This window comes from Rhinatrema bivittatum, chromosome 2 (genome assembly GCF_901001135.1).
Source record: "Rhinatrema bivittatum chromosome 2, aRhiBiv1.1, whole genome shotgun sequence".
Taxonomy (NCBI): domain Eukaryota; kingdom Metazoa; phylum Chordata; class Amphibia; order Gymnophiona; family Rhinatrematidae; genus Rhinatrema; species Rhinatrema bivittatum.
Window position 1 is genome coordinate 598,404,827 of NC_042616.1, and position 17,536 is coordinate 598,422,362.

Below are 17,536 nucleotides of genomic sequence, written 5' to 3' on the forward strand. Positions count from 1 at the left end.
TCTCTCCACACATTCGCGGCTCACTACTGTCTCGACAGGGATAGTCGCCAGGATAGCACTTTTGGCCAGTCTGTCCTCTGCAATCTATTCCAGTCCTGACCCCAACTGTTCTCATTGTGCTATCTGTGGGGCCAGACTGTCCCTGTTTCCCACAACGCCGCAGTTGTGTTGTGCCCGTTGGCACCTTGTTCGGCTACTGTCGGTCCCTCTGCTTTTAGGGGGCAGTCTGGAGCTCTGTAATCACCCACTTGTGAGGACTACCATCCTGCTTGTCCTAGGAGAAGGTGCAGTTGCTTACCTGTAACATGTGTTCTCCTAGACTAGCAGGATGTTAGTCCTCGGGAGTCCCCTCCCACCTCCCCACAATGTTGGGTTCACCTTCGGTTTATTGTGTTGTTTTTCTCGCTTGTATTTTTGCTATGTTATGAGATTGAAGGGGGACCTCGCGTGGATGTGCGGATAGCAGCAGATTGGGCATGCTCAGTCTGCCAGTCAAAGTTTCCTGTGCTGGGCTCCATCTAATGATGTCACCCCCATCATTAGATGGAACTTGATGAATATATATGTGATCAGCAGCTGCTGGATGAATATCTGTTTGAGTTCTTTAAGAATTACTTGACTGAATATTTATTGCTAACTGTTATGGATACCTTATTGGGCTGTCTTGATCAAGGTGGATCTGGCATTCTGGTCCAGCTAGACTTGTCTGTGGCTTTTGACACTCTCCATTATGATATTCTATTGAATTCTTTGCGTTCGATGGGTATGGGAGGTACTGTCTTAAACTGGTTTTGATCTTATTTGACAAAGGGAACATGGGAACTTCTTAGTGTTTGGGTAATTGCCAGGTTCTTGTGGCCTGGTTTTGGCCTCTGTTGGAGACAGGATGCTGGACTTGATGGACCCTTGGTCTGACCCAGCATGGCAATTTCTTATGTTCTTATGTGAGGCTAACATCCTGCTGTCCTAGGAGAACACCTGTTACAAGTAACCATCTGCGCTTCCTCTGTCATGTTCTATGTAACAGCTCCTACATAGACTGTTTTGATTCATAGGAGCTTCATCAGAGGTATTTTTCTAATACTATAGAAGCCGTTGAAACTGATTATTGCATATACATCATTGATGTTGACCCCAGTGGAGACATATTGGTCAAAATAAATAGAAATACCTATGAAATATGCATATATAAATGTTTCAGTTTAATCCAAGGAATAAAACTGAAAAACCTGAATAAAATTTATAATTAGAATATATAAGAAATAATTTATAAATATTAAGGATTTTAACACGGATCAATAATACAATAAGAGTTTAAACACTTTTAGCTAATGCTTACCTACAAATGCACAATTAAAAACCTGTAACTAAACTAACTTTATTTAAATCCAAAAATCCATATCCCACCTTTAACCATAGACCATACCTTTTTAAAATATGAAATCTTTACTGCTGAACTAGATGAATCTACATTCTTTCATTTCCCTTCTCTTTAACCCTAAATATGAGCCAAAATTAAGATGATTCCAAATCCACAGGCTCATATTAATTTCTGAAATATACACAGATGTTTTGTTCTATGAGGACAAAAACAAATTTGTAAGCTCAGCAATTTAAATTAAATCCAAAATACTCATAGATGTTACTTTCTGAAGAAAATCAATACAGTGAAAAAATGAAAGAAGCAAAAATCTCTACTTTTCTATCGAGAATAACAAATATGTTTGGCATTGAGGCATGCAATCAAATATTTAAAAGCTTATCAGATAAAATTCTGTTATCAAAATCAAATAAAAATCTTACTCAAAAATGACCAAATATAACCCCTCCTTAAACCATTTACTATGATTTGAGTTGTTTATTTTCTATGTTCTTGTATTTATTTTGATTGTATTTTTGTTTTTAATCTGTTTATGTATTATGTTCCTCACTTAGAATGACTTTTGTTGCGATAAGCGGGTTACAAGCAATTTTAAATAGTTAAAAATAAAAACATTCATAGTGAACAGTTTACAAAACAGATAATCCTACCTGTAATATAATCTGAAAAATTGCCATTAAAAGGTTTCTCATCCACAAACTTCCAACTTCAAAATTACAACAAACCAAACTCTTTAAAACAATGCGAAAATGCCACATGGCTACATAGAACCAATCAGTTAAAAAATAATTTAAATCTATATAGGGCATAAAATCATTCAACTCTTATATTCTAACAATTCAATTAAAATTTAAAAACAGTTAATGAATACAGCTTACCACTCTATACTCATCTAAACATTCTAACCAATCAGAAAGTAGTCTGTGTAGTTCCTTCCCATTATTTCCATTTATAAATACAATGTTTTAAGAGTATAATAAATCATCTTAACCACTTTAAGTACAGGAAGATATTCTATTCAATATTAATATTTAATCCTTCTGGGTTAACAACATTTAATAAAACAATTTACTGCTGTTCAGCTTTAGGAAGTAAAACATCTTGATAACCTGTCCTTTGTGGTTTCTTCACCACATCAGTTATAAAGAACTTTAATTTATTTTGCACTCATATTTCAACCATTGAGAAGCAAGTGGAGCATCTACTCTTTGGTTGCATAAGCAATTACTGTGTTCAGTAATTATATGTACAGCCCATGTCTTTCCTACGTAAACTGTCTGACAAGGGCAAACGACATAACACAAAAAAAAGCACACATTGAAAAAGATCTGCTCTCTTTCTTAGGGGGTCATTTATCAAAGTGCTATATGGCGTTTTCACATGCAAAAAAACACCTTAATGCATGCAAAACACCATTAACGCGTGCGTTGCAAATGACAAAATGGGGAGGATATTGGGGCGGAATTTGTGGTCAAGTGGGCTGGGCTCACAGTTTTGCGAAGCCGTATCGCACGGCTGTAACGCAAATTTTAACTTCACCTTTTTCATTTGCGTAAAGCCATGCGATAGGGCTTTACTGTGCATTGTGATATTTTCGCACATGTTGTTTTAAGCTCCTGGAGAGCCCTCCTACCACCACTGGGGGGGGGGGGGGGGGGAGGGGGGAGAGAGAGAGAGACTAGCCATAATGCCCTCACACTAGATAGGTATTTATATCTCTATGGGAGGCCCACCTAGTAACTCGAGGTGAGGTTTAGGCATTAGTGTAGGGGTTAGGGGCCACTTGACGTTCAAAGTGAGACATACGAACAGAACAGTGCTCTCTTGTGCAGATGTGATGACCTTCGGAGTGAGGAAATTCACCCAAAGATGAGATTTGTGCAATGTTCTCTCAACCTAGCTTGATGTTACCCAGGTAGAGAGTCCATAAAGTCCTCGAGTGACTAGGTGGGTCTCCCATAGAGATATAAATACCTATCTAGTGTGAGGGCATCATGGCTAGTCTCTCTCTCCCCCTCCCAGGTGGTAGGAGGACCCTGATAGCTAGGCTGGCTCTCCAGGAGCTTAAAACTACTAAACATGGTCCCCAAGTGGTTGTATGTAAGAAATACAACAATACTGGCACTTATCGCAATTTGCGCAAAGATAGCTCTTCGCATAGGTATTAGCGCAAATTGCGATAAACTGCCTATTACCATTAAACACACCCCTTTTCCTATCGCATACGATATTTAGTGTATTTTGATAAATCCAGGCCTAAGGGAGATGTTTTAAAATCTTTCAATTGTAAATCAAGGAATAAACTGAGCAGCATTTGCATTTGAAATGATCATTTAAAGGAGATCCAAAAGCTGAAAGTTAACACTTGATTCTGAAGGTAAAACAGTTTTAACCAACCTGTCACAAAAATGAGAAGTTCTGTGAAAGGCAAAAAGAGATGGTTTGGAGATCTCTAAGTGTTAAATAAGTAAAAAAAAAAAGTATGGATATATGTGTGTGTGTATATATATGTATATACAATGTCCTTTTATAGTACTAATGCAATGTGATTTGTTAGAAAACAGTAAGACAGTCTGTTCTTCTTGCATATCTCTTATTGAGTGGTGTTAAACAAGAGATCCTGATCAACATGTAAGGTTTTTTTTAAAAATCTCTTTTATAACAGCATAGCCTCTTTCTTTAAATCTCCTAAATGAATCCTCAGCTTGTATCTGATACTCAGCTGTAGAACCACATAAACACAATCTTAAATATTCTGCCATAGGGATATTCTCTTTCAACAACAAGGGTGATAACTATAAAAATACAGAAATGTATTAGTTTACGGTAAATAGAAATAATGATATATCAAGAGATGAACCGGTCTGTACATTTACCTGACTTGAGAATTTCAAATTATCATCATGATTAAAGTATTCAAAAAATAATTAAATCTCCCCTTGGACCATGCTAGATCATAAAAATATCTATATGATGCCCCAAAATCCTTTAGCAAACAATTCGGCGTATATCCATTTATCTTCAAAAAGCCACATATAAACATGCAATATCCGGCCCCCATATGTTGAGTAGTTTTTTCCAAACAAAAAAAGGTGTCAAGGCAATTTGTCAAGTTGCATAGAAACTCAGTAAGAATCCACAAATTTAAACTTTATGATTAGGGCAACTTTTAATTTTTCTTTTGTCAACTCAAGGCAATTTACAGACACAATATCTAAAAATGTTTACATAGCACAAGAACAAATCACATATGTTAAACAATTTTTATTGGTATTTGCAAAAGTAACTACAAACATCTAGAAGTCGGTGGTTCCTTCAACCCCCTCCTAGCCAATACAGAAAAGAACAAACAAGCGATACGTTTCCCAGTGTCCCTCCCCTCCCCACCCTCTAGCATCCCACCCCTGAGTCCCTAATGATTACGCACAAGTCCACTCCTCCATGGCAATAGAGTAATCCGGGTTGTGGCCGACTTCGCCGCGTGCACATGAAAGTTCAAGCATTCAGTATTCTGCTCCGGGCTTTGTGTGGAAGTGATTGGATATAGGGTTCCCACACAGCAAGGAACTGTGTCCGCTTCCGAGGGGATCCTTGAGAGGAAAGGGATTCCATATGCATTAGGGAATAAGAGATTTCTCCAAACCCAAAAGGAGGGCGGATCCACCTCTCGCCATTCCATTAATATGATTCGTTTCCCAACCAAACACGCCCTTTGAACTAAAAGGCGGGTACCAGGATCCCGAAGCTGCAATGAGGGTAGATATCCAAACAGTAACCAGGAAGGAACAATTGGTATGGGAATCCTCAGAATAATGGCCAAATATTTCACAATTTGAGCCCAAAAATCCCCTGATACCCGGACATGACCAGAAAGCATGGGCCAAAGTGCCCAAGACCTCCGGGCATCATATACAAAGGGCGGAGGTGACAAAACGTTGATGAAATGCCATCTGCGGTGAGATATAGGCCCATCCCAGAAATTTATATTGCAGCTCTGGATAATAGCTATTACACGAGATCCTGGCCACTCCCCCAAAACATATATGTATCATAGATGCAGTCACTACAAAGTTGCCATCTCCAGTCCAACGATCAACCAGTGTAGCAAAATCTCCAAACGCCTCTCTGCTCATAAGTGTTTATAATAAAAGGACAAGGAAGGCACCTTGTTGCCCGACAAGAGCAAAGCCTCCTCTAGTTTCTGGAATGTACGACATTGCAAAAAGGCCTGTGGTATGGATTTCACATAGTGAGCAATTTGAAGGTAAGGGAAAGTGGAGGCACTGCCCAGTCCATAGGACTCACGAAATTCTGCAAAGGGAAGCAGATTGCCGCCTTGAGTTAACAGAATCCCCAAATGAGTGATGCCCAAAATCTGCCACGTCCGAAAAACCAGTTGCTGAGATCCTGGGGAGAACTCAGGATTGCAGACCACTAGCAATATGTAAGCACACACTCGGGGGATTTGCAATCTCTTAGTAAGAGTAATCCAGGCCTGTCGTATAGGGCGAATATTAGTGGATTGAGCGAAAAAAAACCGGGAGCTTGGTCGGTTCTGCCTGAAGGGCATAAGTGAGTGTGATTGGGGCAGAGAGGGCCCAGTCGGCTTCTAAATTGGTGTATGTAGCCGTGCCCAATATCCATTCTCTAATTATGCTCATACTACTGGCCAGATTATACAGCATCAAATTGGGCACTCCCAGACCACCCGCACCCCAACGCTCCTGTAACCAGTCTAATGGCAAGCGCGCTTTCCCTCCCTTCCAAAATAATTGGTGCATGAAACGATCCATCAACAGCAAATCCTTACTCTTAAGCTGAAGGGGTAGATTTTGAATGAGGTAGAGCCACTTCGGGAGCACTACCATTTTACATGTGTACCCTACCCGCTCAGAGTCAGTGGGAGGGGTCGCCATCTGTGAAGCATATCCCGTGTTTGTTGTAAAAGATGGGGTACATTCAATTGATACACCTGCGCAGGATCCTCCGATAAATTGACCCCCAGGTAACTAATCGCAGTTTCCGCCCACTGCAATGGGGAAGGAATCTCGCCATCTCTCCCGTAGAGCATCTGGGAAAGCCAGTGCTGATGATTTACTCCTATTCAGCCGAAATCCAGAAAATCCTCCAAAGCCGTCTATTAGCTCCAACAGGGGAAAAAGAGACGAATAGGGATTCATGATAAAGACTAATAAGTCATCCGCGAAAGCAGCACCTTTAAATATCATATCTTGAAAACGAATTCCCCAAATTTTAGGTTCCTTCTGTATTGCCAAAAGCAGGTGTTCCAATTGTAAAAGAAAAAGTAAAGGAGATAAGGTACATCCCTGACGTGTACTCTGCGAAATTGAAAAGGGATCAGACTGTTGCCCATTTACAATAATTGTGGCCTGAGGATCTGTGTAAAGCAAGTGAACTGCTTCATAGAAGAACCCGCCAAACCCCATAGTTCGTAAGATATAAAATAAATACGGCCGTTCCACCCTATCAAATGCTTTTTCTGCATCAAAACTTATAGTAAGATAGTGGGTTTGAGTACACCGACACATTTCCATTGCCGCGAGCACCCACCTGATATTGGAAAGAACATATCATTTATGCACGAAACCTACTTGGTGCTGACCCACCAATGACGGCAGAAACAGCGCCAGGCAATCAGCCAAAATTTTGGCCAATAGCTTGTGATCATAGTTCAGCAAGGAGATCGGCCGGTACAAGTCCGGCGTCTGAGAGTCCTTCCCTTGCTTTGGGATAAGAGAAATATGTGCATGATTCATCTTTGGCAGGAAGCTGCCTGTCTTAATAAGATCCGAGAATAAAGCCTCCAGCGATTCGGCCACTTTATCCAACAAACAGTGATAAAATTCCGCTGAGAAGCCATCCGGGCCTGGGGCTTTCAATCTTTTGGAATGAGAAATGGTTAGTTTAATTTCGGAGGCTTAGATGATGGGGGGTGTTGAGAGCCTGCTGTTCTGGCGTGAGACAGGGTATGGCTAAGGAATTACAAAAACGGGCGCAGTGTTCCTCCGACCAGCTCTCCGCCCTGTAAAGCCCCATATAATACTCCCAAAAGAGTCTCAATATAGTCTTTGTGTGAGTCTCTACATGACCAGTCGCATTCCATAAGCCATTCACATAACGGGCCCCACGAGAGGATCGGATCAGTTGAGACATCAGCTTCCCTGCTTTATTGCTATACTGATGTAATTTAAATTGGTAATAAAGCATACTTTTTTTTGCTCGTTTGTGGAGTACCATGTTGAGTGTACATTGTAGGGAGTGCTAATCCCGCAATGGGCCAGTATTGTGTTGAAGAAGGTGTATTTTCGCTTTCCGTAATTGATCAGTAAGTTGGAGGACTTGTTTATTCAAGACTTTACGATGATGCGCTACGTAAGAGATGATTTCTCCCTTTAACACCATTCTTCGCAGTATACCAATATAGGATGGGATTATCTTTATGTTCCTTATTTAAAGCTTCGTAGTCCGACCACCGTTCTAACAAATATTTCTGAAACGCCTGGTCTTCCGCTAAATAGTAGAGAAACCGCCACACCCTATCCCCTGTGGTAGGGAGTGTGAGTTGCAAATAAAGCCACACGGGCATGATCAGAGATCACAATATTTTCAATGCCAGCCTCACTCACCGTATGGAAAGCATGTCCACTAATGAGGAAGTAGTCAAGGCGGGGAGTATGTAGCATGGGCCCATGAAAGATGAGTAAACTCCTTTTCCCCTGGGTGAAGAGTGCGCCAGGCGTCAACTAGGTGTAATGTGTTCTCCAAAAAAGTGGGTCCCTTACCCATCCCAGGTTCCCGACGTCTCATCTGTGAAGCATCAACCTGAGGGTTTCGAATAGTATTAAAGTCGTCACCTATTATAATTGTATCTGTTAAATGTGGAAGTAAATGTTGGTATAGAACCTGGTAGTACTGAAAATTGAAAGTGTTTGGGGCATAGAGATTGCAAAAGACCACTATCTGATGATACAACTCAGTAATTACAATAATAAAGCGGCCATCCGGATCCTTAATTTCCGTGCGAACTTGAATCAGCAGGTCTTTATGAAACAAAATCACCACTCCTGCAGAGCGCATTGTTGCTGATGCATAAGAGAGACTTCCTACCCAATATTTGCATAATTTAGCATGTTCCAAATCAGAGAGGTGCGTTTCTTGTAAAAAGCCTACAACTGCACCTTTCCGTTTTAAATGTTAGAATCTTTGTTCGTTTTATAGGTGAATGAATTCCACATACATTCCAAGAAACTATGCGTGTGTTATTACTAGAGGCATCTGTAAGACCAAAGCATGCGAAGCTGATCTTTCACCAGTATTCAAGCCTGAACTCTCCCAGCCGGAGTCCAGACTCTGAATCGAGTAAGTCTGAGACATAAAGGACAGAACTGAATCATCACGGAGTGAGTGAAAAACATAATCATCAACATATTAGGGACCCCATTACCCCCCCTTCCCATTTGCAAAGTACCCCCCATAACTTCCCCCATTTCCCCACCTTAATCTGAAAATAAGAGGAGATCACGATGCCACCACCTAAGCAGAGAGTAGGCGTAACCGTCCCCTCCCACCCATTCCCCCATCCAGCCCCAACCCTCCGATGTGGTGTTAAGAAAACAGAAAAAAAACGTGAATACAGAAACAATCTGCAATGTATAATAGGAATACCATATATAAAAATGGTGTCCTTTAGTGCCTTTATATATCGGCTAAGAGGAATCTTATCATAATACAACAGCAAAGAAAATCATTCCTTGCATGACATCCCCCACAGCTCTATTAATTTCCCAAGCTGGCAACAACTCACTTCCACTATATAATAATAGCTGTTCGTGGAGTCTCAAGAGGTCCGCGAGAGCCACTGATAAAAAAAAAAAAAAAAAGTTAGACCGAGGGGGAAAAAAAGCAATGTATGAGCAGCTCCGAGGAACATGAGCCCCAACACTGAGCCGCGAAATTATCAAACAAAGGAGTTACAGTTTATCTCGTTTACTGAGGACTCCAGCCCAAAGAGAGGGGATAAGCATGAAAGATGAAGTCTAGGGTATATAATAACATCCATACTCATCCCCAAGGCTGTCGTTATCCCATCCAACATATATCCGCCGCACTCCTTGGCTCAGCAGAGTGGGCAACGTAGCAGGCATTATAGTCGGGACGGAACAAACCACCCGGTCCTACTGCTCCAAATCCGAGGGACTAGGAGAGCGAATTATAGCACATGTCTTGCCTCTGCTTGTAAGATGTGGCTGTCCGATGCAGGCAGGCAGCTGGAACCAGGATCACTCGCATGCAAGGGTATCCTCCAAACCGCTGTCCCATATCAGTCAAAAAAAAAAAAAGAAAATACAGACCCCAGGAAGAGTCTAGTCGAAGTGCCGGAGGTGAGCGGCTTAAAGCTCCTATGGTCTCCCAAGTGTGAGGCACTAGCAAGCACCTCTACTGATAAGGTACTGGCGGAAATCTCTTAAGGCCATGTAACCATCAAACAAAACGGGACTGAATCCAACATATGGTCCTCCTCCCGACCAATGTTAGGTATCAGATAATTACTTAGAGGTACCAGATCCCGGGTTTTATATTCCGCAACAAAGGCTTGAGTGGCCTCCGGAGTGTCCAGCCATTTCACCCCTCAGGGGTTGCCACTCGCAATCAGGCTGGATAAATGAGTGTTGCACGGAGGCCCAGATTTATTGAATGAGAACAGTGCACGCCGTTGTGCAGAAACTCCCGCCGAAAAGTCTTGAAAAAGCAAGGCCTTCTGCCTGTCATAATTTAATGAGCGACCTCCCTGGAGCGCTCTGAGAATATCTATTTTATGTGCATAGTTAAGTAGCTTAGCAATGACGGGCCTAGGTCGGGTTGCTTCAGTCTGTTTCGGGCCTAATTGGTGGGATCTTTCCACCCGCAGAGGCCCGTTGGTATTCGGGAAATTCAACTGTTCTGGCAGTGCCGGTAGATCCGGGTCGCGAATAGTCTCCGGTAAGCCGATTAAACGGATATTTGAGCGGAGGGACCGGTTCTCCAGGTCTTCGACACGCCGTACCTGTTGCGCCATCGAGGCCTGGAGAGTCACAATGTCCCGCCGCGCTGCCACGAGGTCGTCCTGCACCTCCGACACCCGGGTTTCCACTTCAACGAACCACTGAGGGTCTGCGTTAGTTCAGCTAGCTGTTCGGCAATTGCTTTTAATTCCGGGCCAATCGCTGCGGCCACCGCTGTTTTGATGTGTTCCAGGTCTGGGCCAGCAGAAGCCATCCCCGCCGGCAAAGCACTGGGAGAAGATGGTGGATCTTGGCCTCGGGTTTTGTCACGCTCCTTCTCCTTGTCTTTCCGGATCATGTGCGTCGCCATGGCAAATTTGTCGGGGATCCTGATGATGCGGCAATAACGCTGTGATTAATCAAATTATAAATTTGGCTATAATGTGCGGAGGATGGGGCTGGATGTCAGGATGAGACCCTGAGCTAGGGCACCCACATCCGCCTCCCCTGCTGGCTCACGTGATCTCCACCATAATACAATTTAATAAAACTGCTTATCCGTCTCAGTAAGGCTGTCTGAGCCATGTCTAATCAACATTGAAATACAATGCTATAATGTGTCATACACACCAGTAGAAAGAATAGGAATAATAGAATATAGCCAATCATGAAAGGTAGTAAATGTGCCATTAAAATAGAATAAGAAAGGAGTGCAAGGGAGAACAGGAGAAAGACCTCAACAAAATTGTCAACATTTAGGAGTACTGGGAGAAGAAGTTGTGCTGAACTAGCCATCTATGCTGTCTCTGCTGCCTTAAGAGATAAGGACTTGGTTAGGAAAGGATCATTTTTTTCTTTTGTAATTCTGGAAGATGTAGAATAAAATGACATACATCTGTCTGGGAGCAGTCAGCTAGACGGAATCAAAATCAGCAAGCAGCTGCAGTATTAGACTAGTACTGGTAGCAGATTGATTTTAGAGGAGCACATCAAGGCCCACCATGTTATGGTCATGGTGATGTTGGTTGCCAGTCTAAAGTCTACAACTTTGAGCAGATTTTCAAGACTGCAGCATGGAGTTCAGACCACATATTCACATCACATGATATTGTCTGGAGACTGCCTCCCATTGGGATGCTAGGCTTGGACTGAATATCCACATCATAGCCTTTTTATTTATTTATTTATTTATTTAGATTTTTTTGTATACCAACATTCTTGAAAGAAGATATCAAATCATATCGGTTTCCATTAAAACTGAACAATCGCCGCTGTGGCGTTACATTGAAACAAATTTTTGAGGATTAAAACACAACTCCATCCTTCCAAGGTCCCATTTTATAGTTTCATGTTGTTTTCCCTGTTGTCCCTGTTTAAAAAAAAAAGGAAGTAAGGGGATCTTCCCAAAAAAATCATATTTTTTTTACCCATTGGTGATTGTTGTTGTAATCCTCCACCTATCCCCCCCCATTTTTGTTGTTGTTGAAGACATCCCTTAATTAGGGAATCCCAGTTGTGTTACAGGTGAAGTGCTGGTCTTCAGAGAATTGAAGCTGCTTACATGTAACAGGTGTTGTCTAAAGACCAGCAGCAGTTAACCAGTCACAAGAATCATTCTACTTTATGTTTGGGAGTTTCTCTTTCCACTTTTAATTTGGCTAAACAGAAACTGAAAGCAGCTATGGTGCTGCTGCAGCATGAGAATTCTCAGAGCTTTCTAGTAAAGCGTATACTCTTTTTTTTCTAAGCATGTATAGAAGGTTTGTTTTGCTCAGTGCCATGCGTAGTCATATAACCTATTTGTGTGGCTAATGAACTATAACACATTACAGGTAAGCAACTTTATTTTTCTGCTAAATATGGGATCTCAGTTGCTTGTTGAAGCTTTTCACTGATTGAATTATTGACTTTCCTTATAGTTTAGTTTTTATCAACTATAATACAATAATTGGTACAGTCTCTCATATTGATTCATCTGCCTGTATGGCATGTTGATGTTTCCCTGGAAGTTTATCTATCAAAACTATAAAATGTTCAGTTAGTTGTACTGTTTTCTTGAAATAGTAATTATAAAATTTTCTTGGCTAGATTTTCAGAAGATTCTCAGAATTCTCGAGACACAGAATGGTCCTCTCAGCAAGCCTCTCCTGTGTTTGGAGCACCTACTCACACAAAGAATGCCATGGGCAACTCATCCCCTTCCCTTTTAGGACCTGACCTGAACTTCAAAACCTTCCATCACCGCAATCCTTCAGATTCCAGACCTCTTAAAACCCGATCAAAATCAGATGATGTTGCTCTTGTAGCACCTCTGAAACTTGAGACTGAAATAAAACCTATCAGCCAGTCCTCAGCCAGCAAGAAAATAGTCTTAAAAAGGAGTACAAGTGAATCCATCAATAGTATAATCAGTGCCAGCTTAAATGTAGGTGACCTGATTAATAAGGATGATTTCCTCCTTGTGCCTCTTAAACAATTGGGGAGCAAATGTGGAAAGAGGAAGAAAGTAGAACATGATCCAGAGGTCCACTATGAAAAGACATGTTTCAACAAAGAAAATGGTTTCCTTGTCCAAGAGGATATCCACTCAGTTGACAATGGAGACAGTTTAATTGATAAACCTCTGGACCTTTCTGATCGTTTTTCTGGCACTCCCTGTGAAGAGAGCGAAATCTACAAGATCAGATTCAGGCAAATGGCTTTGCATGATACTTTGAAGCATATTCCCAAGGGTGTGTCACTCATTCAGAAGACATACAATAGGAGCTGCTTATTAAATGGAGATTCCAAGGAGGATGGCTATGCACAGGATGTTTTATCTAGTGAGAAAATCACATCTTCAGATGAAAACCCCCAGAAGCAAGAAGACAATCCAGTCTTCAAAAGCCCTCTGCAGTCAGAGAATACTCTGGATACAGATCTTTTTGAAGACATGAAGGTACATTACCCTGCTGTATTGTCCTGTATGCACTGAAGTATCAAAAAAAGATTGACTATAAAAATGGTAGTTAACTATTTTTGTAAGGTATCATAAAGTGCTGCCAGTTGTCATAATTGCTAGGGCATTCACCCTAATCTCTGAGTATGATAGTTGCTGCACTAAGTATAATTATTTACTCAAGACCAGTCATTATTGCCTGTACAGCATGAATTTTTGTTTTTCAATTGCATGTGCTGTAGGCATTTTCTAAAGTTTGGATAGGGGGAGAACAAAGAATCCTTGTGCTAAGGGAAAGGAAAAATTTGGTACCCAGTCAGGGAACACCAGGTAGACACCCCACCCCTCCCTCCGCAGCTTCTTCACAAGGGGCACCAAAAAATGTTGTGGGCGTTCCCCACTGCTAAAATAAGCACTTAATACCAACAAGTCAGCAAGTGAAAAATCTTTATTATAAATAAGGTATCTTAGGAGCAAAACATATTACCATACCAGTGTAAAGTTAATGCAGAGCTTAGATCCTAGGGCCTTACAGCAGATTATATGTCACTTCATTTAAACTAATGGTGTAGAGTATTCACAGGTCACACATGCAGAAAGAGCAGTAAAATAAATGCGTAACCAGGATGAATTTTTAAATGTTGTTCATGATAAATAGCAAATATTAACGTCATCAGATGCTGTTTTATTCAAAAACTCCAAAATAAGGTTTTTAACAAAGGAACTGCTCCCGACTTGGGCCGTGTTTTGCCGGGGAGGCTGCTTTGGGAGGGATGAAGGAGGTATAACACCTTACATCAAGATATTGGAGCAAAAGTGTTCAAACACAGCATCACGAGGTGATGATATGGTGACAGGATATTTGTTCACTTTTTACAGTATTTTACTTCAAACAGTATATTTGCAGAACACCGAATGGACACTATGTACAATTCAAGGGATTTATTTTCAGGCAAAATCAATAGATCACAATGGACCCATCTTGCTCAAATATATGCTCGCTTAATTACTTTGGAGGATTAACCTCTGTGAAGAAGCCTCCGCATATTCTGTACTTGAGCTTTGAATTCAGTTGTAGAAACATACCATGTAGAAGACTTTCTTTTAATTTCAAAGGACAACAGCTTGAAACTTTCAAAATGGTATTTGCAATCTGAGAGTTTCTGAAAAATGAAATCTATCATCACTTAACATAGTTGTGCTCATAAGTTTTACATACTCCTGGCAGAATTTGTAAGATGTGTAGTTTTTTTTTTTTTGTTTTTTTTAAGAAAACAGGCGTGATCGGACAAAACACGTCTTTTTTTTTTTTTAATGTTTCAAATTAAACTTTTATACATTTCAGAATAGTGCAATCATTAAACAAACCATAGCAATAAGGGAAATAATAAAATGGTCCTGTTCAAAAGTTTTTGTACCTTTAGTTCTTAATATGGTTTACTGCCCCCTGTTTCATCAATGATGGTTTGCAGTCTTTTGTGATGGTTGTGCATGAGGCCCTTTATTTTCTCATATGGTAAAGCTGCCCATTCCTCTTGGCAAAAAGCCTCTAAATCCTGTAAATTCTTTGGTTGTCTAGCATGAACTGCATATCTGAGTTCTCCCCAAAGTGACTCAATTGTATTGATGTCAGGAGACTGTGATGGGCACTCCAGAACCTTCAATTTCTTCTGCTGCATCCACTGAAGGGTCTGATCATTATGTTTCAGATCATTCTCATGTTGGAAAGTTCAAGTGCACCCCATGCGCAGCTTCTTGGCTGATGAATGCAAATTCTCTTCCAATATTTTCTGATAAGATGCTGCATTCATCCTGCCATTAAATTTGACTAAATTCCATGTACTGCTGTAGTTTTCACATACCCAAAACAGCAGAGATCTACCTCCATGATTTCGTGGTAGGGATGGCATGCTTCTCTTCATAACATTTATGGTTGTGACCATAAAGTTCAGTTTTGGTTTCATCACTCCAAATTATTTTGTTCCAGAAGTTTTCAAGCTTCTCTACTGCTGTTTGGCATTATAAGCAGGCTATTTTGTGGTATTGGTGCAGCAATGGCTTTTCTTCTGGCAGCTCTGCCATGCAGCCCATTTTTGTTCATGTATCTCCTTATTGTGCATGAAACATCTATACCACTTTGTTTCAGAGAAGCCTGTATTCAGTAAGAAGTTGCTTGTTGGTTTTTCCTTGCATCCCAACAAAGATTTCTGGCAGTTGTCTGAAATCTTTCTTCGTCTGGCTTGATATTAACAGAACCCATAATTTTCTACCACTTGATCAGTTTGAGCAGTACTGATTGTTATTTTCAAATCTTTGGTTATCTTTTTATATGCTTTTCCTGAGTTACAAAGATGAACTACTTTTGCTCGCAGATCCTTTGACAGTTCTTTTGCTTTCCCCATGCTTCAGTAGCACTAAAGTCAGTGCAGCCCTGGAGGAAATGCAGAAGGGTTTCTCAAGAGCTAAGAAATTCATTGACTGTTTATACACAGACACTAATTACAGTCAAACCAAGGCAAATGTGTAGATACCTAGCCTCCTTGCCATCTCAATCCGTGTGTGTCAACCTGAGTGTATATTATCAGCCCAAACATTCAGGGGTATGCAAATTTTGAACAGAGCCATTTTATTATTTCCTAGCGTGTACCAGATGGACTCAGGACCAATGGGTATAGGGTGCTCCTGATAGCAGTTGGAGACGGAGTCAGATTTCAATCTGACGTCAGCACTACATATACCCCTGCAGGAAGCTCTGCTCTTCAGTATTTCTCCTTCTCCTTAGCAGTTTGGGACTCTACACACGCTTGCACAGCATTAGAAAATCCAAACCGAAGAAAGAAAATTCCAAAATCTTACCCTCTACACGACGAGTCCCGCTCTCCTGCGATGATACCTAAGGGTCCCTCCCCCAGTCGAGAATTCCTGAGGTGATTTCCGAGATCCCCCAGAGGTAAGCCTCGGTCCGGTAGCCGGTTCCCAGTGTGGACTTAGCCCCCAGGAACGGGAGTGACTGAGAGGCAGCAGGTGCAATACGGAGCGCGAAGGTGAAGGTATTTCCCTATCCCCCCGCAGCCGGAGACCACCCGGCATGAGACCGGGAAGCACAGAGACAAGGTAAGGTAGAAAACTTTTCTTAAATTCTCCGGTCTCCGAGGCTTGGATAGCTGCACAGATCGCCTTCCGGTGTCTGTCCATCCGGGCTAGACCCCGATTCGGTACGAGGGTCCTCCCTCGTGGAGACCCTCCGGGGGGGGGGGGGCGCCATCTCCCCCCCTTGAATGCTATATTGTCTGCACAACTGAGCCAGGCTCATAGCGGCGAACTGAGCGCATAAACAACTTTTGCACACAGCGACACGCGCAAAGGTGCTGGGCACACAGCGGCACGCTCAACGCCGCCGGGAGCACAAATTTTGGGCGCACAGTGGCGCGTGCATCTCTTCCTAGACGTACATAGCGTCCTGCACGCACATCTTCGTACCCGGAGCGCACATCTAAGCCTCCCGCTGCGCGAATGTAGGCACACAGATGATTGTTGAATGACTCCACACGCTCAAATCATGGCACCACCAGCCAAGAAAGCCAAGGGACAAGCCCTCTGCCCAGCCTGCCACCTGAGAGCTGCACAACACGAAGTGGCGTCTGCCCTGTGCCTGCAGTGTGAAGAGGCCCTAGGGCAGTGGTTCTCAACCCTGTCCTGGGGACCCCCCCAGCCAGTCGGGTTTTCAGGATACCCACAATGAATATGCATGAGAGAAAATTTGCATACACTGCCTCCATAACATGCAAATTTTCTCTCATGCATATTCATTGTGGATATCCTGAAAACCCGACTGGCTGGGGGGGTCCCCAGGACAGGGTTGAGAACCACTGCCCTAGGGGAACCAGGACAAGGCCCCCCCCCCCCACCCCCGGCCAGTAGAGGAATCCAGCTCCACCAACGACAATACCCCGGACCTCTTTATCCCCAGCTCGGCCCCTACTCAGCTGGGCCCCTCAGGGAACGCTGCTGGGTTCATCATAGACCCAGGAACCTTTTCCTGGGTAGAATTCTTCAAAGGGCTGCAAACCTTTGTCCAGGCACAATCGGTGCCACCGGTGACACAACCACAGCCTCCACCAGAAGACCAAAACCTTCCAGGCCCCTCTCGGCCTCCCCGAGACGTGCCCCCTCCAGACAAAAGCTTCCCCTTAGGGGACACGGTCACATCGGAGG

At 42.4% G+C, this 17,536-nt stretch overlaps 1 protein-coding gene across 7 annotated transcripts in view; it reads left to right on the forward strand.

Annotated features, from left to right (window-relative positions):
- Positions 1-17,536, forward strand: part of RBBP8 (RB binding protein 8, endonuclease) — a 379,857-nt gene that overhangs the window by 220,170 nt on the left and 142,151 nt on the right. For all 7 annotated transcript variants that reach the window (XR_003854777.1, XM_029591118.1, XM_029591123.1 and 4 more), the window contains one exon: positions 12,472-13,321. Coding sequence is in view for 6 of the 7 variants with exons in the window: in XM_029591118.1 (XP_029446978.1) it covers positions 12,472-13,321 (850 nt within the window). In the remaining variant the exon portion in view is untranslated. The remainder of the gene's footprint in view (positions 1-12,471; positions 13,322-17,536) is intronic.